General features: G+C 30.3%; 2 protein-coding genes across 2 annotated transcripts; both read left to right on the top strand.

Moving 5' to 3' along the window:
* Positions 1-1,035: 1,035 nt before the first annotated feature.
* On the top strand, positions 1,036-7,002 carry LOC101506262 (26S proteasome non-ATPase regulatory subunit 4 homolog). The gene is made up of 10 exons (XM_004512090.4): positions 1,036-1,284; positions 1,370-1,483; positions 2,196-2,301; positions 3,151-3,265; positions 3,351-3,560; positions 3,682-4,006; positions 4,991-5,114; positions 5,796-5,899; positions 5,993-6,061; positions 6,668-7,002. The coding sequence occupies exons 1-10, from the start codon at positions 1,273-1,275 to the stop codon at positions 6,707-6,709; spliced, it is 1,221 nt and encodes a 406-aa protein (XP_004512147.1). The 5' UTR covers positions 1,036-1,272; the 3' UTR covers positions 6,710-7,002.
* Positions 7,003-9,735: 2,733 nt separating this feature from the next.
* Positions 9,736-15,844, top strand: LOC101506701 (protein EARLY-RESPONSIVE TO DEHYDRATION 7, chloroplastic). Its single transcript, XM_004512091.4, has 4 exons — positions 9,736-10,744; positions 12,013-12,179; positions 13,530-13,614; positions 15,356-15,844. The coding sequence occupies exons 1-4, from the start codon at positions 9,816-9,818 to the stop codon at positions 15,543-15,545; spliced, it is 1,371 nt and encodes a 456-aa protein (XP_004512148.1). The 5' UTR covers positions 9,736-9,815; the 3' UTR covers positions 15,546-15,844.
* The last annotated feature ends 5,851 nt before the right edge of the window (positions 15,845-21,695 follow it).

Consider the following 21,695-nt stretch of genomic DNA (forward strand, 5'->3'; position numbering starts at 1 on the left):
ACTATGTTCAACCACATGTTAAATCACAAAAAATTGAAAATCATACTTGTTAAAAGATATATTTTTAACAATAAATTTATTTATGAATTTGGGTGGATTAGGTTTAGTCACACTTTCGGAAATGAGAATGTTTTAGCCACAGTTTAGTGAGAAGGTTTGGAAGAAGTTTCACCCATTCTAAAACATTGGAATCATTGTGATTTGGGCCCAATTGGGCCTTATAAATTTTCAATATATTGGGATATTATTTATTAAAAAAAAATATATATGAGAATACAATGCAACACCTATATATTGCAACGGTTGACGACTTATGCTAAGGATAGTGTGCCTTGACGAAGGAGTTAAAATAAACTATCAACCTAAAGAACATGTTTTCTCATGTGACATTCATTTTCTCTCTTCATTCAATTTTGATATCTTTTTGCTCTCTCTTTTTCTCCCTTTTGTTCTCTCACACTATGAGAGAACATGATAGAGTAAAAACAGATAATACTAATCTTTTTACATCTTTGATTTATTTATCCTTTTTATCTCGCGACTACAAATAGATTTTGATAAATGTCCGAGATTATTTTATATGAATTTCATCATGTTCGATGAATTTCTCAAGATTAACATTTTTAGTTCCAGACAAAAAAAATTTAAATTATACTTTTGACTCCTTAATTTTATTTGGTTCCATAATTTTTTTTCGTTTTATTTTGACTAGACAATTTAGTCCCTTATATTATTATTATGTTTTAAAATCAAATTGGATAATATTTGTAACTAAAAAATTAATATTGGCAATTCAGAATATTAACGTGTCTAAATATCTTAAAGGAACTAAAATAAAATGAAAAAAAACTAATAAAATATAAAGAGTTTAATTATTATGCACAAATATTAAAAATACAATATCAGTAATTATAATTATTTATAATTGTTATTTTTTTTATATAATTATAATAAAAATAAAATATTTCTATTAGTTGGAGGATTCGGTTTGAGTGACGGTACATATAAATTAAATTAAATCAAGAAACCTACAAATAACAAGGGAACAAAAGGGCTATTTAAAAGAAAAAAGACGATCACCGTAAAGGGAGAGGGCGAACTTAAATGGAATAACGGGCTTAAGTTTCAGTAAAGCACGATAAATTAGTAAAACCATCACTTTTCTTTTCGATATTTATCAATTAATTAATTATTAATAATACACCTTACTTGAGTGTGAGCAAGGTTTTTCTTCTTCTCCTTATTCTCTCTTTAGCTTCTAAATCTCCAACCATGGTGCTCGAGGTAATTTCCGATTTTACCCCTTCTTGATTTAATCTAGCCATAGCATTCCAATTTCTAGGGTTTTTTTTAATGATTTCTTCAACAGGCGACAATGATCTGTATTGACAATTCTGAATGGATGCGTAACGGAGATTATTCTCCTTCTCGATTTCAAGCCCAAGCTGACGCCGTTAATCTCATTTGCGGTGCTAAGACACAGGTCATGCTAAATCATTACATAATTCCGTTCTATTGCATCTTTTTTATGTCTTCTATTTATGACTATTACTGTTATTGTAGTTTTTTGGATAATTGGTTAGAGATATAGAAAACTCGTAATATCATAGTTTGTTTTAGATAGGATAAGTTAAGAGCCGTTTGTTAGCACGTACATAGTAAAAAAAATCACTTTTGAAAGTTTTCATCGGTTTGTTATACTTTTTGAAAAATGAGAGAATCTGAAAAAGAAAGAAAAAAACTGCTTAAATGAGAAATTGTTTTTAGTAGTATTCTGATTTTCATTACGATAGACAAATACAAAATAATTTATGTTTTTCTTTAAACTAACCATAGCATTTCTTTTTATAATTTGTAACAAAGGAACCCTAACTGTTTCATTATTGATGTTATATTTTTCAGAATAGTATTTTTAAGAAAATGAGAAGTAGTTTTGTGTTTGTCTATTATATAAAAATCACTTTTTAAAAAAAAAATCAGTTATAAAAAATGATTTTTTTTAGAAGCTACTAAAATCAGCTTCTCATTTTAAACAGTTATTAGATTATTTTCAGATTTTCAATTTTTTAAAAAGTTGTAACAAACGGATGCAAACTTTCAAAAGTGATTATTTTATGAAAAAAACTGTAACAAACACACCCAATATCATAGGGTTTACCTGTGCTGATGAATGTCTTTTGATTTCAATAATACAGTCTAATCCAGAAAATACAGTGGGAGTTCTCACAATGGCTGGGAAGAGTGTTCGTGTTTTGGTCACTCCTACTAGTGATCTTGGAAAGATCTTAGCTTGCATGCATGGTCAGTTTTATATATTTTCTTTCTTTCGAGTTTTTGCTGTTCTAAATTTATTATTATTTGGATCATTACATGAGTGACAATTGAATCTATCTGCCTTATGAAATGGTTATATTTCACATTTAAGTTTTATTATTCAATTAGCATTTTGTAAACGCCCGTCATTAAATGATAGGTTAAAATGTAAAAATACAAACTAAAAGGAAAAGTATTAGTCTTAAGTACAACTCAAATGGTAGCTACAGAGACATTTGATATACTAGGGTGCATGTTCAAACCCAGGATACCTCTCTTTCTCCACATTTAGTTTGTGTGAGTTTTGCCACTAGGCTCTTTAGAATTAAAATGAAAAGTATTAGCATTAAATATCTTGAATATCCAAAAACAATTAGTACTTCCTTCTTGAAATAATTAAGGGGATTAATAGATGTTATTTTTATTCCTTAAAATGTGGCCTTAAACATGGACAAAACCCTGAAACTTATTATGAAAAGTTTGTGCCCAACTGCGTACAATTCTTAATGTTGATGCACTTGTATTCTTTTTAAAGTCCTTCCTAAAGATTTTAAAGGAGATAGGGATTGAGATTATGCTGAAATTCGTAAAAACAATTTGTTTGTTTTTGTAAATTGAATTCAAGTTTGTTCCCACCTTTTGTCTTGGGATGTTTGCAGCAGCTGTATAATATCATTTTTTATAGGGCATATCTATTGGTCAGGTTGAACTTTTATGAACTCATTACTGAAACAATGAACAAGAACTGATAAGTTTGCAGCATATTGTTATTGCCATAGTATAATGGGGCACTATTCTGTTTATGAAAAATGATTTTCTTTTCCGTTCCTGATTTAGGACTAGAAATAGGTGGTGAGATGAACCTAGCTGCTGGTATTCAGGTGGCACAATTGGCTCTTAAGCATCGTCAAAATAAAAAACAACAGCAAAGGATTATTGTCTTAGCTGGAAGGTATGCTTAACTACATTTTATGCTAATTTTAAACTGTATCATTTGTATTTATTAAGTCTTAACTATCTCACTCAATGTTTTGTAGTCCTATCAAGCATGAAAAGAAAACGTTGGAGATGATAGGGAGAAAGTTGAAAAAGAATAGCGTAGCGCTTGATATCATTAATTTTGGTGAAGAAGATGAGTCTAAGACAGAAAAGCTGGAATCACTCCTTGCAGCTGTGAACAATAATGATACTAGCCATATTGTTCATGTTCCAGCTGGCCCAAATGCTCTTTCTGATGTACTTATAAGGTTTTGTGGGCTCAATTTTGTTTTGTATTTTTTTCTTTCCTATCTTGTGTTTCTCTCTTAAGTTCAATAAGATAATGGTTTATCTACTTCATGATATTCATGTGATGTTGTGCTGTGACAGTACACCAATTTTTACTGGCGATGGGGAAGGTGGAAGTGGTTTTGCTGCTGCTGCAGCGGCAGCTGCAGCTGGGGGTGTATCTGGGTATGATTTTGGTGTGGATCCAAACTTAGATCCTGAATTGGCGCTTGCCCTAAGAGTTTCAATGGAAGAGGAAAGAGCCAGGCAGGAAGCAGCAGCAAAAAAGGCTGCAGAGGATGCTGCCAAACAAGAGAAAGGAGGTGAGCAAGCCGGATCACAAGAAGCCAGCTCACAAGATGCAACAATGACTGAGCGTGCCAGTGTATCAACTTCTGAAGCAGAGAATAAAACAACTGATTTTATGGTTGGCGTTTTTGTTCTGTGTATCTATGAGTTTTGCATGTTTTGCTCCTTGCTCGCCCCAAAAAATTTCAAGGATGTTTATTCCCCAATTTGGTGATTTTTATGAAAGTTTTCATCTACTTTTGGTCCCCCAAATCACCACATTGGGGTCTAAACATCAATGAAAAATTTATATGGACTAAACTTGACAAGAGAATATTCTACAAGACTAAAAACACATTTAATCCCAAAACATAATTATATAAAACCATATAATAGATTGTAAGACTACTTTCAGAGTATATTTTTTTAATTCTAGAGTAAGTAAATTACAAGGGCATACAAAACTTGAAATATCCAAAGGAGGATAGTGTGTGTGTGTTTAGGGTTACTTTGATTTTCCTGAGAGATCACATCCTTTCAGTGAAGGTGTAATTGAAACTTCAGAAATATATATTCTATATAATTCAGGATCCAACCCTTGGATACAATCTGGACTGAACTCTTGCCATGGTTTGTCATTTTATCCTTTTTAATTATTTTTTTCATTCTGCTGTACTTGCACGGAACTGATAGCAACCTACCCATGCAATGGTTTTAATATCTGAGATGGAATCATCTTCAGTTCAAATCCATCTTCATCTATATCTCCTTCGTGGCTTCATCACCTCAATATTTTTTCCCATTTCACTGTTTTTCAATGTCACTGTGGCACTTATTACTTATTTTCAGTTTTCCATTCTGTGATACACATCTAGAGTTGTGTGTAATCCAGTTAGGTTAGAAATTGTTATTTTTACAATTGCTGTTGCAAGTTCAACCTGACATAAAAGCCTCTCTCTCAGCTGATATGATCCAACATCAAATATATTTTTCAGAAAAATAAATTTGTTTTCATGCTTTTCTTTTCTTTTCAATTAGTTCTCGCGTTTTATTTAATTATTTTCATAAATTGACAACAGACATTAGTATTTTTCTGTTTGGGCTGACCTTCAAATGAAAACAGGATGATGATAGTGCCCTACTTCAGCAGGCGCTTGCAATGTCAATGGATGATCCTGCGGTTGGCCATAATGTAAAAGATTCAGATATGTCAGAAGCATCTCCTGATGACCCTGAGCTGGCACTAGGTGAGATTTTGTGTTTTCGATGTATTTGTCATCTAAGAAACATGGTTCAGTCATCTTGTTTAATGATAGAACTAGTTGCGGAGTTGAAGAATAATCAACATTTCAAATTTCAACACGGTCTAGAGATTTTGTTTTCTTCATGTTTTTCTCTTTAGTGGGCTAGAGAGAGTTCTTAATCTTTTGGGGTTCACAAATAATTTCAATTTTTTTATTCATAGGGCTTCAGTAATAGAATTCAACAATGGGGATGGTCTGAGTGAAGAGGATTTCAGAGAAATTGTAACTTTGTTATTGAAAATCACTAGATAAATGATAGTCTGCACCTCTGTACTTATATGTGCAGGAATACAACCACTATTAACTCACAAAGAACTTAACAATATTTTAGTAACTACGGAAAACTAACCACACCTGTAAGTGTAAACTGACACCAGCAGAAAACAAATCCAGTGCACCAGGTTACATGATAACCAAATATACTTTCACATATTTATTCAGCTAACTGGTACTTGACTTGAGTGTTGGGATTATAGAATGGTAGTGTTTGATGCTTTAAGAAGCTTTGAATAACCTGAATATGGGGTTCTATTAATCGTAATCATCTTAGAATTTCTACAGAGAAGGGAAAGTCATGGTGGTTGTTTTAACTTTTGTTGGTTTCTGGTAATTTTTTTATTGTAGCTCTCCAATTGTCAGTAGCCGATAGTACAAAGGATAATGCAAGCCAGTCAGACGCGAGTAAATTGTTGGCAGATCAATCCTTTGTATCTTCTGTTCTTGCGTCGGTATGTCTAATAAATCCTTTAATTATCTGTTTTGTTCTTTTAACATCATAGACTGATGTGCTTTTCTGCACTAATAATGAATTCCTTCTTCAGCTTCCTGGGGTTGACCCAAATGACCCTTCCGTCAAAGATTTGCTGGCGTCCATGCAAAATCAATCTGAGGTTAGTCTTTCCATGGGAGAACACGCTGCATTGTATTTGAAATTAATTTTGCAGAAAATTTCAAGCAGAAGAATAATTGGATTACATGAATTGGAATAAATTTAAACTCCTTTCCCTCTCTCTCCTCTTCTAATTGATATTTATTTTATTTTATTCAGCAATAGTTGGATATTTGTGGCATTATCTTACTAATCTTGAATATCCTTTTTGAGACTTTTTATGTTGCCTGCTCATTTAATGACTAATGAGGACAGTTGTTGCCTTTATGAATATGGAAACATAATTAGAATTTGCATATTTACTATTATGTTGAGTAGAAATGTTGTTGTTACAAATTTTGTAATTATTTCACTCTCATTAGTGCTTGTTTGTTACATTTTATTTTTGAATATTTTGAGGGTTAATACTGTGGTTGGAGGATAATAATAATAAACAGTTCCTAACTTCCTACTACAGGCAATGACATATTCAAATTTGCTATTGTAAATTTGCTATATTATCTTTTGTGCATATGGTCTGTCAACTTTGTAGTTTTTTATTATCTTCCTAAATGATATTTTCTGTGCTGCTATCAGTTTTCTAATTGTATTATTTATCCACCCTCAGCCGAAGAATGACGACAAGCCATCAAATGAGGAGAAGAAATAATCTTTTAATTAAAGCCACACTGGCTGTGTGGTTTTTGTTTGTTTTCCTTTAAGCCATTCTGGTAGCATTTTAGATGTCTGTTCCAATCAGCGTACTATTTTCATGTGTTCAATAATTGTCTCCACAGCTGATCAGAACCCAGAGCATGCCTATCGATTAATTCTTGGACTTTTTACATTGAAACAGTGCTTATCAGGACGAAGGGTTTAAAGGACTTGGTTATTTAAATGCATTTCGATGTGATCCTATTATATATAACAATTTCTTCAATAGCAGTTTGTTGTTACTTGTTACTTTATTTTATTTTACTTGATAGATAGATGTTTAAGGCTTAATTGATGTTGCATGATTGCTTTTTTCCTTATACATGGATTTTAATATTTATAAAAATTGGAAGAACTAGTGCTGCTTGTCTTTAGATTCTCAAATAGCTATTTTTGTTGCTTGAGTTTGATTATTTTTGTATAAAAAATAACAAGATAGTCTATAATAAATATTTGTCTACATTTTATAGAATAGCATGTTAGGCAAAACCTAATATATTGACATTGAAAATAATGTACAAAGGCAGTTTTATTAAATCAAAAAGCAGTGTCATAAAAACCGTTTTATTCAACCTCACTTTCTCATTTGTAATGACTTCAAACGATTAAATTTTTCTCAACAATATTAGAAATTTTTTGTGATTTTAATTTCACAGAACTTGTTCTTCATAATAATGGAAACTAGTCATTGGAAATTAGACTAGTTTTTCAAATCCAACAAACACCATTTTGCTAAATCAAAACTTTTGTGGTGTTGAAACTGTTTTTAATAATGAGAAATTCAATTTCATCACTTCATAGTTTTTTGTTTTCAACATATACTTAACTTCTTAATGAGTATGATAGGTAATTCTTTTATTACTTTTGACTATAGTGCAACTAGGTTTAGAAAACTTTTTCTTGATGATGATGGCAACTTTAGAGATCTACAACTTTTATCCTAAGCTATTGAGGGAAGAAATTGGAGGAAGAAGATAGGAAAAAAATTGGGGGAATAAATTTAAGATCAAGGAAGATGAATAATCAAATGAAGAAGATGAAGGATATATTTTTAATACATTTTTTTTTAATTTACTGTTTTTTTAGTCTTTACCTAGTGAAATATACATGTGAGAAATGGTGACATACGAGATGTCATACTACTCATGTAATCATCTACATCAGTAGCAAATTATTAAAGTCAACAGTCAACTAAACGTCAAATATTAAATTGATTTATCTAATTTAAATTTTTAATTCAATTAAAAATTAAAGTAACAAAATATCAGAACCCAGAGCATGCCTATCGATTAATTCTTGGACTTTTTACATTGAAACAGTGCTTATCAGGACGAAGGGTTTAAAGGACTTGGTTATTTAAATGCATTTCGATGTGATCCTATTATATATAACAATTTCTTCAATAGCAGTTTGTTGTTACTTGTTACTTTATTTTATTTTACTTGATAGATAGATGTTTAAGGCTTAATTGATGTTGCATGATTGCTTTTTTCCTTATACATGGATTTTAATATTTATAAAAATTGGAAGAACTAGTGCTGCTTGTCTTTAGATTCTCAAATAGCTATTTTTGTTGCTTGAGTTTGATTATTTTTGTATAAAAAATAACAAGATAGTCTATAATAAATATTTGTCTACATTTTATAGAATAGCATGTTAGGCAAAACCTAATATATTGACATTGAAAATAATGTACAAAGGCAGTTTTATTAAATCAAAAAGCAGTGTCATAAAAACCGTTTTATTCAACCTCACTTTCTCATTTGTAATGACTTCAAACGATTAAATTTTTCTCAACAATATTAGAAATTTTTTGTGATTTTAATTTCACAGAACTTGTTCTTCATAATAATGGAAACTAGTCATTGGAAATTAGACTAGTTTTTCAAATCCAACAAACACCATTTTGCTAAATCAAAACTTTTGTGGTGTTGAAACTGTTTTTAATAATGAGAAATTCAATTTCATCACTTCATAGTTTTTTGTTTTCAACATATACTTAACTTCTTAATGAGTATGATAGGTAATTCTTTTATTACTTTTGACTATAGTGCAACTAGGTTTAGAAAACTTTTTCTTGATGATGATGGCAACTTTAGAGATCTACAACTTTTATCCTAAGCTATTGAGGGAAGAAATTGGAGGAAGAAGATAGGAAAAAAATTGGGGGAATAAATTTAAGATCAAGGAAGATGAATAATCAAATGAAGAAGATGAAGGATATATTTTTAATACATTTTTTTTTAATTTACTGTTTTTTTAGTCTTTACCTAGTGAAATATACATGTGAGAAATGGTGACATACGAGATGTCATACTACTCATGTAATCATCTACATCAGTAGCAAATTATTAAAGTCAACAGTCAACTAAACGTCAAATATTAAATTGATTTATCTAATTTAAATTTTTAATTCAATTAAAAATTAAAGTAACAAAATATATATATATATATATATATATATATTCAAGAATCAAGGGGATAATTTATCCAATAAGAAGATAGTTCGATAATCCTTCAACTCTAGGTGAAAAATTTCTTCTTTCGCAAGTATTATATATTGGTTTAATAAATGTGAGTTATTTTATGTTAAGTTTTTTAAAAAAATTGATTTATACTCGTGCAATTTTCAAAAAATATTAAAAATATTGATGGGTTTTGTCTAGTTTACATTTTTATTTATCGGTCATCAATATTTATATTAAAATATAAAATAAACAATATTTTTAAAAATTAAAAATAAATAAAATTAACATAAATCGTTAAAAAAACCGAGAATTCGCACCTCCAATGCGCCTCTATTTTTAAATTTGTATCAGACAAATTTGGTACGTTAGGGAGCTTGTAGTGACAGTTTACAGTTAAAACAAATATATGAAGTTTCACGGGAATTCGCGCGGGAAGCTTAAAGAGTAAGTTACCGAGATGTCACACACCACGCGTCGTGTCTTCATTACTCCATAACCTTTCCCTCCTTTCAAATAACGAATAAAATATCACACTTCATTCCATTTCTAGCCACAAACCCCCAAAACCAATTCAACTATTCATTCATCACTTCAATGGCTACTCAAAACCCTAATCGAACAAATTCACTCTATCCACAAGTTATCGATTCCAACCCCGACGCTCCCTCGCAACTCCTTTACACTAATCCTTCTTCGCAATCGAATCTCTACCCTTCAATTGACTTCAACGATCTCGTTCAAAATCTCTTCCCCGACGACGTCACCGCCGGAAACACTCTTAATCCACCCTCTGCTCCGCTGGAAACCACCGAAGATATCCTCCTTAAGATCCCCGGTGCGATTCTCAACTTAATCGATAAAGAATACAGCGTTGAGCTAGCTTCCGGTGACTTCACCGTCGTCCGTCTCCGTCAAGGCGAAAACTCCATCGCCGTTTATGCACGAATCGCCGACGAGATCCAATGGCCTCTTGCCAAAGACGAAACCGCCGTCAAAGTCGACGACTCTCACTACTTCTTCTCCTTCCGTGCTCCCAAGGATTTCGATTCCGACGAAGAAGAAGATCGCCGGAAGAATAACGACTCCGATTTGTTGAGCTATGGGTTGACGATAGCGTCGAAGGGACAAGAGCGTTTGTTAAAGGAACTAGATAAGATTCTGGAGAATTGTAGTAGCTTCTCTGTGCAGAAGGTTTCGGAGAAGGCAAAGAAGAAGGGAGGGGCTTTGGATGCATCGATGGCAACGGAGGTGTCGCCGAAAGATTTGGAATCGGCGAAGAAGAAGGAGATAATGGAGGGACAGTGTGCAGCGTATTGGACTACTTTGGCTCCGAATGTGGAGGAGTACAGTGGAAGTGCTGCGAAAATGATAGCTGCAGGTTCAGGGCATGTGATTAAGGGGATTTTGTGGTGTGGAGATGTGACAATGGATAGGTTGCAATGGGGGAATCAGGTTATGAAGAAAAGGATGGCTTCTGGTTCACCTGCTCAGATTAGTCCTCAAACCTTGAAGCGGATTAAAAGGTAGTATATTGTTCTGATTTGTGTCCCAAAATCTACTAGGGCACTTTCTTTGCCAAAATCTTACTCTTTTTGTTTTTTGTGAATCTTATCCCTATTGAGAAGATCGACTCATTGTTAATCTTATAGTCAATCTTTTCAAATTTATTCGGCGTAATAACTTTCATAAATTGCAAATCTTGCCAATCATTGGAAAATGATAATCAATATATTTAGTAGATTGGAAAAAAGTCAATATCACTGTTTCTTTAGGGGGGAAAAGTCTAGATCACTGTTTTTTTTAATCGACTCAACATTACTGAATAATCTAGATTGGAAGTTTTCATTAAGTTTAGAAAAAATTCATGTAATTTGAAAATTATTTATTATTACTTCGTCAAGTTACTTTATTTTAACGAATGATATACTTGCTATTGATGGGATACTATAATTACCACCAAAAACTCATAACTACGAGGTTCCGGATTCGAACCTAGGACATGATATCCAATCTAATAATATTAACATTTGACAGTTGAACTAGGACTTAAGGACATATTTTAATTATATAAGTACTAGTTATAAGGTTACATATACATAAATGTCTAATTTATCTAAAACTTATATTACATATATCATGTGTCTTAGAATTTAGGTTAGGCATAACTCAGTTTAGACCTACTTACATATAGGTAGCCCAATTTAGATTTAGAATAGGCTTTGATATCATTTTAGAACTTAGTTGAGACCTAAATCAAACCCAAAAGTTAGCTTAAGGATGAGAGTTTCCCAAATTTTATAGGACTACTTTAGACACGTCTCTAGGTGATGTGGAATCTCAACAATCTTAATGTCATATGTTCTAATTCAACAATTGAATCTATTAAATCCAATAGCCATAAAGCGATAAGCGGAGAAAATTTAAGAAAACTTGATCATAAAAATAGTTTATAGTTTTCTTGTAATTTTTTAAAAATGACAAATTTGGCCCCTGTAATATATACCGCTACATTATGCTGTCTATCCAATGTTTATTCAATTATTAGACCAGGAAGTTAGAGTCTGCTACCTTTTCAAGTTGTTTTACTTTTTGTTCTAAGTCTTAACCGTTTGGTTTGATGGAAAGGCCTCTGTAATTCGAAGTGCGGCCAGGAGATAACTAAAATCTAACCTAGAAGTGTGTCACTCAGTGTTTAAGTTGTCTTTTATGATTGATGACTTTGATCAGATTTTGCAATTAAACAATTGATATTTTAAGACTTTTGTTTGATATATATATGTTTTTTAAATAGGGTCAAGAGAGTGACTAAAATGACAGAGAAAGTTGCAACTGGATTACTCTCTGGGGTCGTGAAAGTGTCTGGATTTTTCACCAGTTCAGTGGTTAACTCAAAGGCCGGAAAGAAATTTTTCAGCCTTTTGCCGGGGGAAGTTGTGCTTGCATCATTGGATGGATTCAGTAAGCCAGTGATATTACTCCTTGTATTTTTTACGTGGGTTATTAACATGCTGAAATGTTGTTTGATTTCTAAGTTGTAACCAGTAACCAAATATGAAATATCTTCCAATCAAGGAAGGAAGGAAGGAAAAAGTAGATGACACTATACCTTCTTCAGACAAAGAAAAGAAAATTAGATATTTATTACTTAATAGAGAAAAAATTAGGATGATATATCTTTTAACTTTAAGAATTTTCTTCTGTGAAATAGTCTTTTACGCTCTCTGTTTGTTGTGAATCAAATGGACTTCTGTGCTCAGGTTGTGATCTTTCTAGTCAGAGGTTTCTATCTTGTGCTGTTGCTAAGCCCTGTTTTGGTGTTTCTTGTAGCATTTATTTTATTGTATAATATCATGTTCTTCTAAATGATAGAAATCCAATGTACTTTTGGTTTGGCATTTTCATGCATCTGTAAGGATAAGGATTTGGCATATTAGTTAATTGATATTAGGTGGATACAGTAAATTTCCATCACAAATTATTTTCACTGAACCTAAATAATTCTTTTCAGTTTCTGGTCCAGTTTCTATCGCAGTTAATAAAATGTCACAATTTGTTTAGCCCGGTTGTCATACAATCAGCTCTTTAAATTAGACTCTCACTCATATCAGTTATCATTAAAGTATATATTGTGTCATCTATCAGTTATCATTATAGTATATATTGTGTCATCTGAGAAGTTTTTAACGAAGGTGAAAAGTTGTGTTAGCTTATTGTTAATATCTTAATTTAAATTTTAATGATCCTAAAATTTAGTTTAGGATCCAAGAATATTTAAGTGCAAGATGAAAGTGTTGTGTTTTGTATTGTTAGAACTTAGATATATGGATCAACAGCGGATGATTGTATTGGATTTTCACCCAACTGATTCATACCTGTGCTCGGTCATTCCTATTTCCTTTAGATAATTTCTTTTCGTAATAATAGTATTATTACCTGATTGTGTAGATATGTAAACTCTGAACTATTTTGAGTTCGACCAGTGAGAATCAACGGCAAATTGTTGGATCAGGGTCACCAAGTTTGTGTCTTTTGATATGACTGTCATTCAAGATCAGTAGCATTTCACCAAACCTACTTGATAAATTCTAATGAATATTGTTGGCCTTGTCGAAAATCAATCTATAGACATTAATATTCATTTGCTCATGATTTCTTATATTTGGACTTTTAACATCAGGTAGCTATGATTAAGATGGTACTACTTTTATAGTTTACTAAGCTAATATATACGTGATAAATCTTTCTTAGAAAAGTTTGAATTTTTAAAGTACATACTGTTTAATCATGTCTGGAATTTCTTGTGAATAGGTAAAGTGTGCGATGCTGTTGAAGTAGCTGGAAAAAATGTCATGTCAACAACATCCACTGTGACAACTGAACTTGTTGACCACAGGTAAAGATCAATAAATGCATTATCTAAAGCATAAAAAGCTTATAGATTACCATAGTTAGATCTGTTTTTTGTAAACTAGTAATTAAAATTTTAAAGTTCACGCTCTCTGGCTGTTATAGCGATATTATGGAAGCTTATCGCGCACAATAATTTCACACTGGTTAGTAAAATACCAGCTTCAAATACCCAGATTCCAGGATCGGCTTGCTTAGAATGGGAATTAAAAAATTACTTTGAATGCAGATCTCAAGAATGTGAATATTTTGAAATCACTGGTCTAGTTATATAATATCCTGATGTTGCCATCCAAACTACACACTCGATAAGGAGATGCAAGCTTTTTCTAATGTCTGTTTGGATTTTGTCAAGGGAAGAAAATAAAATTGAATAGGTCTCGTATAAAGGTGAAATTTTTTTAGGATAAAATATACTTTCCTTTCATGAGTGAGACTTGAATTGCACTCCTGTCTTCCTCTTATGATAAGAATCTATCTTAGGGTGAATCCTCTTATTTTAAGTGAAAAAAGTTTTCATCAGATAAGTCATTTTATGTTAAAATCTAAGTTCCTCTTTTTTGAAATATTGATTTAGAGATAAAAATACATCTATAATCCTTTAAGTTCAACTTAATTTACACTTAGGTTCTTTAAATTTATTATATCATGATTTGGTCCTTTTTAAGTTACATTTTGTTTGCACGGTTAGTCATGTATCCCAATTTCGACAACAATTGGTTCAATTAAAAACTTTTGATAATTTGAAACTCTACCAAATACTACAAAAATATGTCCCTCATACTAATCAAATCTTATAAATGATATATATTTATTGATGTTGAAATTGTGGGATTTTAGAGAAAAGTAGGAGAGAAATAATAAGGGTTTGAATATTATTGATAATAGTTTAATGTTGACTTTATTACAAAAGACTCAATAATAATCTCTATTTATATAGAAACATAGGCTCAATTCTAAATTAGGAATAAATCATAATAATAAAGAGAGATATTTTAAGATTCTCTATGATTATAAATTGATCATAGAAAATAACTCAAGATACTCTAATATAATATAAAAGATATCATAAGATATTTTCTAATATTCTAACAATTGATTTTCTCTACAACAATTTAAACCCATGTATAACCTTAAAAACAAGGTAATAAAAGTTTATTTACATAATCAATGTCTTTAACTTCCTTCACATGCAAAGTAGCTTGGACAATCAACTTGTTGCGATGTTTCGATGCAAACTTAAAGGATTGCATGCGTAATTTAATATATGTTAAAGGTTAATGGTGCAAATGAATGTAACTTAAAGTATCTAATTGAGAAAAAATAAACTTAAAGACTTAAGTGAAAATTGAGTCAAACTTAAAGACTAAAGATGTATTTTTGTCTAATATATATTATACTTTAGTTTATTTAAACATAAAGATCCTTCTAGTAAAATTACATCTCTTTTCAATTTTCATAACTAATTTTAAAACTTAATTAATGATTTTAAGGCTGTGAAAGATATATATGTTTTAAATACTCTCATTTTATTGGCTTTGAAATGGAAGTCTTTATTTTATCTTTTATTATTACATATAATTGTTTAGCTAGATTGAGAAATTACTATTTTGGTTTTGATGTGAGTTCTAGTTAAATTTCTTTTACACCTAATGACGTAGCAAATCAAACCCGCTTTCCATTGTTTGCTGTATTTCATTATGCTTTTGGCAATTTGTATACTACAGATATGGAGAACAAGCTGCTCACGCAACAAATGAAGGGCTTAATGCTGCAGGTCATGCTTTGGGTACAGCATGGGCTGCATTTAAGATTAGGAAGGCTATTAACCCTAAGAGTGTTCTTAAACCTACCACCCTGGCCAAATCTGCTGCTAAAGCTGCAGCTTCTGAACTTAAGGCTAGTAAGTCCAAGTAATTTATGGCAGGAGTTCTTGCAATTTAGTTTAGGCTTGGCCATCCTGCCATCAAAAGCTGTTGCTTACGGCTTAAATTACCTCCTTTTAGTAAGGAGGGGAAGGGGCACCGTATGATTTGTTGTTTTTATGGTTTGCTTTTCTGTGCATGTGTAATATTTGGATTTCCCCTGATTTTTATAAAACATAATCTTTTAAAAAAAACTCTGTATTATCATGTAAAGATCAACAATGACTGGTTTGGTTGTAAGTTTCACTATTAAATTGAATAGCAGTAGTATACAATCATGTTCTGCTTGCCCGTGTGTTTTTGTCTGTTTGTGGCAACTTTATTTATTGCTTAGTCAGCAAGAACTTCACTACTAATAATGTTTAGTGGTGAATAATGGGAAGTAATGAATATCACCAGTGGTTCTTGTCTCCAAATTCCAATTCTCTACGACGTGGTTGTTTCTTGTTGGCATCAGCTGTTTCCAAAGTGCATTTATAATCACATATCAATTCTTACTCTTCCCAAAGTGCATTTAAATTTGTGCTTGGATAATATAGAAACTTTTGCAAAATTAGAGGAAAATAAACCCCGATGAAATTTGTAAATTTATTTATCGTTACCTTAATTGGATGCACATTACATTCTTGAGATGTTATTTTCAATTTGCATCATTTCATTTTTATCGGTTCACTACTCGTGATGATCATTGGCTCTTTTCTTCTCTTGAATTTGGCTTAGTGGAACTGAAATATATTGATATCAGTGCTATGTGGCATTTCGTTAAACTGATTATATCAATTGTTAAACCTTTTAAGTCTGTAAACCGAAAAGGACAGATTGTGCCAACAACCTAACCTTGTATTGCTTTTCATACTATCGAATGAAAAATAAGGTGGTGGAAAGTGAAAGTTGGAAATGAAGTAAGAGTTCAAGACGCAAGTATCCCAATTACTCCAGTGCATGATGAAGGATGTAGAATAAATAAAGGGAACCATCATTTTCAGCTCTCTTTTGTTCATAAGAGAGACTTAAAATATTTAAAAATTGAGCCGATAAAATTATGTATCATATTTATAATAGTCTTACATTGTTGTTGTTATATTAAATTAACGCAAAATAATAGTATTTTAAATGTTGGTCTTATATTTCAATTGGCTATTTATTTATATTTAATTTAACCGTACATCTTTATCTATCTTCTACGACCTTCTCAAAGGTAAATTGAGAGAGCATCAAATAAGCAGTGACCTAATTGGAGCACCAACTTATCTCACAATGGTGATGTTATATTTTAAATGTGTTCTCAAATTTTCAATGGTCGTCCTAGTTTTGGTAGCGAATCAAATGCTACTTTTGTGCGGATATTATTCCACCCTTATGATGATGATGATGATGATAAATGCATCTTTAACCCAAACTATGTTCATGATATACCATTATAATATATTAGTAGTATCCCTTTAAAGATTTGTTGGGCCAAAATGCTGTGTAGATTGTAGTCAACGACTCGATTAATTGTTTGATAAATTGTTATGACGAGCGGTGATATTAAGGCTCTATTTCAGACGTAAAAGAAAAATATATGTTTGAGTTTAGGGGTAAAAGATGGTTTTGGAGAAAATGGAGGATGATAAATCACGAGTTAAGCATATAATATTAGTTTTTTTTTTTTGACTGAATATAGTATTCGCTGTTAGTTATAAGATATAATTGAGAGAAAAAAATTAATTAAATTTACATTAAAAATGAAAAAGGAACATTTTTTAAGGCAATTATATTTTGTAAAAGTAACAATTAGTATGAGAAAAAAGAGTATAATATTATCTTTGTTCTTAAATATAAGTTTTTTTGAGAGAAAAAAATGTGTCCCTAGATATAAATACTCTTTTAATTTATTAAATATATTTACTTTTTTATAAATATATCTCTTATTAATATTATTGATTTATTTTAAAATATAAAAAATCTAATTTAATATATTTAAATATAAATATTATTTTAAATAAATTAACATATAAAATAAAAAATAAAAAAGTAACAAAAAACTTATAATAAAGCAGTGGGCTAGTACAAGCTTATAAACTTGAGCTTTACGATGTTCTTGTGAGACATGTTCCCTACAACCTTCAAGTGATGGTAGGATCCTTGAAGTATTTGTGCAACACAAGGCCACACATTGCCCATAGTGTTGGACTGATCAATAGGTAAATGAAAAAGTTTAGAACACTTCACTACATGGCAGCAAAAAGGATTTTGAGATACATTAAAGAAACCAATGAGCGTGGACTACTATATCCCATAAACTTGAATGTAGATGAAACTGAACTGAATGGCTTTACTGATGTTGACTGGTGTGGAGATAAAGATGGAAGGAAGAGCACCACAGGCTATGTGTTTATGATGAATAAGTCATCAATCTTGTGGTGTTCAAGGAAACAAAGTATAGTAGCATTGTCCACATGTGAAGCTAAATATGTGGATGCATCAATAGGAGTTTGTCAAGCTCTGTGGCTGACCGAATTGATGATGGATCTAGGGCTGAGAAGTAATGCAATAGTGAAGATAAAGATACACAATAAATCAGCAATAGATCTAACAAAACATTCAAGTGCTCATGGAAGAAACAAGTACATAGAAACTAGGTTCCATTTCTTAAGAGATCAAGTGATGAAAGACAAGATAAAGCTAGAACATTACAGTACCAATGATCAAAAGGCTGACATCCTAACTAAAAGAGGGTGAAGTTCCAAGAGATGAGGAACAAACTTGGATTAACATCAATTGAATCACTTTGAATTAGAAGACATGTTAAATGTAATTAAAATTATTTGTGGTTAATTAAGAAGGTTATAATATGGTTAAACTCCACTTAAGTTTGCTCTAGCATGTACTGTAGCAAACTATTTGATAAATACATAAGACTGGACACATTACTTGTGCAATAAGTAACTGATCAAAAACCTTGATTCTTTCATTTTCTTCTTCTCAATTTAATTACTCTAAGTAAAACTAATTTATTTTAACAATTAATTACTATAACAATTTTTTTTTAATAAGAGTGAAAAAAGAAACGAAAACTTATAACAAACACTGATCTAGTACAAGCTTATAAATTTGAGCTTTACAATGTTCTTGTAAGACATGTTCCCACTAGAAGCTTGAGCTTTACAAAATCAACTGGAATAAATGAAATGGAAAGGAAAACCGTCTAATGAAATAACACATATATTTGACAAAAAGACATGTATTTCACTTGATTCTCTTCATTCATCAAATATTAATGATTTGATTGCTACTTTGAGATTCTTATCACTCTCATTCAGATTCTTTTCACTCTCGTTAAAAAAGACTTTCGTAATCACAATTAAAAATCCTCAAGATAGGTTATCATTTATTTATTACAATACTATAGTAATTCATTTCAAATGAAATATAAATGATTTCTTAAAAATTAATGTATTTAATATAAATTTCGAAATAAATATATTAACTATGTATAATCTAAAGAGCCAGAAACTATTTTCTTAATATAATAAGATCTAACTATTAATTAATGGAATTCATATTTAATAGATGTTCATCGTACATATATAAAAGAGATTTTCTCTATTTTTTCTCTCATATATTTTGTGTGTTTTTAATTTACCCTTTAAATATATTTTTTTTATATCTCAATTTTTTAAGTAAATTTTACTATTTTCTCATATAAATAAAAATATTCAATTTCCATACACACACTTGAGAGATCGAACACCTTATTAAATGTAAATTAAAATGTAACAAATGGATAGAAATGTCACTCTTATGTTCATATCTTATTTTGAAATATTCTTATAAACTTACGGTTAATATATATTATATATTATACTCTCGATTTTAATCTATCCCTTTTATAAAAGAGAGAGAAAGAAACAAATTAAAAAATACTTATATCGATAAAATTTATATGTTATTTGAACAAACAAAAATTAACATTGTACATCGAACACCATATAAAATAAATTATTAAATAATATATTTTTCTCTTCATCATCACCAAAAAAAAATTAATAATAAAATAAAATCATATATTTATGTGATGTTGGAATTTGTATTTAAAAATAATGTATCTCGATAAAATATAAAATAGTATTCTTCTAGGGAAGAAACAAGGGCAAAAAGATTTATTAGGAAAATGTAATTAAGTGACTACTTGTTTGTATTTTAACAACGAAAATAGTTATATGATATTGTTTCTTTTTAGGTCATCTTTTAGCCATGCAATGGAAACATAATATCGTGGACAATTTTTAGCACCAAGTAGTACTTCAAACTTTTCCCACTATTTTACCATTAAAAGAATGTCTTATTCCTCAGCTTAATTAGTGCTTATTTCGTCTTCTAAAGGCTGAACAAGTAAGATGGATATAGCACCAAAGGGGTTAATATGGATTAGTGAGTTGGAGCACAAAAGTTGAATTGTAGAGACATATTTCAGCCAAGTCAAGTGCACGCCTAATACACACCCACCCATCATCAGCTTATAAGATTTATTTAACAGCCACTTTCACATGCTTCTAAATATTGTGAGATCATAGTTAGATAATAACTTATTGATTTCCAGCTACCACCACGTATTAATAAAAAAAAATGTATACCCCTTTCGTTGACATGTTTTGCATAATTTCTATCAAATTTTGACAAATATTAATTAGTGTTTTAAAGATAGTCATTTAATTTGTTATATTCGAAGTGTTAGTGTAATAGTAAGAACTTCTTAGTTTTATAAATCTAAAGTACCGAAAATAAATATATTTGAGAATTATTATACAATAGTCATTAATATTACTTTGATTAATAATTTTTTTTTTCTTTCTAATTTTTTTTGAAAAAACTTAATTTATTAAAAAGTTTATTGACATATTCTAATTTTACTATTCAAATTGGAACCAATTTATCTTTTGGTTCTGTCCTAAAAAATATGTTATTTTATTAATAGATTTGTTGAGTATGACTCAAATATTAAAGTGGATTGAGTTGGTCCTTCTTTCTTCAGCATTGTCACTTCTTTCTTATTAACTATTTTGTCTTCTTCATTCATTCAAAAAGGGTGGTTTATAATCATTTTTTTTACTTGAAATCACTCATCTAATTCATTTATTTCTTTTTTTTTTTAAATAAGTTTTTTTCACAAATTTTTAGTTTTTTCGTATTGTTTGTGTTTCTGTAGTTTTCGTGCGATGTTGTTTTGTTTGTTGTCTTAGTATGGCGTTTTGATTTCTCGTCTCATTGCATCGTTTTGGTTTGTTTCAAGTTTGTATTTCATGTGTTTGTTCAAATGTATGACAACAACTTTTTTAGTCGGTTATGTATTTTGAGGTAGGGGTTTATGAATGTTATCACAAAATTCAACGTCCTCTCAGTCTTACACATGACTTGTCAACACATAGTTGAATTAAAAATATTAGAGACCGCCTATATTCGATATAAGCGGACACTAGAAAATATTTTTCTTGTACATGAATGATTTTAAAGATTGTAAATCTTACATTATTCTTGATCATTGGTCATATGTAGAAGAAATTGATTTGATTATTAAAACTAAAGTTTTGGTTTCGCGATTTTCAAGAACTTTTGAAATATTTACGTGTATCGTTAGCGTGTTTTTGGTTCTTTTGTTGAAATATCAAAGTATGGATGAAAAATATCTCAATTCATAATCAATTGTACCTCATTGTCATTGAAATTTATTTTTATGTCAAAAAAATGTTGTAATTTAAAAACTATTCTAACAAAATTATAAAAATTAAAATTTTAAATAAATGTCAAATTTTATTATTTGCAGTGGCTTCATTTATAAAATAAGCAGACATTAAAGGTGTAATTTCAAAGATCAACACAAGTAATTCAAGGGACCAATCTGATATGAAATTTATTTTCGAAAGAAACAAATGGACTAATTTTCTACTAAGTGATAAATTAACTTAACATTTTATATAGTTTCTTGCTAATAAGTGTCTTAGAAGATTTGTTAAAATATTAAAATAGAATAGATTTTCAATTTTTAAAGAGTTGAGTTGAAAACACAACTTTCAAAACATTTCTAATTAAATATTTCTAAATGTGATTCATTACCAAGTGTGTCGAGAACAATTTTACCTTTTATAAAAGTGGGATCAAA

This window comes from Cicer arietinum, chromosome 8, assembly GCF_000331145.2.
Source record: "Cicer arietinum cultivar CDC Frontier isolate Library 1 chromosome 8, Cicar.CDCFrontier_v2.0, whole genome shotgun sequence".
NCBI lineage: Eukaryota > Viridiplantae > Streptophyta > Magnoliopsida > Fabales > Fabaceae > Cicer > Cicer arietinum.

What these genes read in the sequence shown, in the direction of transcription:
- LOC101506262 (XM_004512090.4), top strand. An exon ending in CTTTCTGATGTACTTATAAG is followed by an intron (nt 3,561 to 3,681) that starts GTTTTGTGGGCT and finishes GTGCTGTGACAG; the next exon opens with TACACCAATTTTTACTGGCG. An exon ending in CCATGCAAAATCAATCTGAG is followed by an intron (nt 6,062 to 6,667) that starts GTTAGTCTTTCC and finishes ATCCACCCTCAG; the next exon opens with CCGAAGAATGACGACAAGCC.
- LOC101506701 (XM_004512091.4), top strand. Translation starts at nt 9,816, where the DNA reads ATGGCTACTCAAAACCCTAATCGAACAAATTCACTCTATCCACAAGTT. An exon ending in ACCTTGAAGCGGATTAAAAG is followed by an intron (nt 10,745 to 12,012) that starts GTAGTATATTGT and finishes TTTTTTAAATAG; the next exon opens with GGTCAAGAGAGTGACTAAAA. An exon ending in ACTGAACTTGTTGACCACAG is followed by an intron (nt 13,615 to 15,355) that starts GTAAAGATCAAT and finishes TGTATACTACAG; the next exon opens with ATATGGAGAACAAGCTGCTC.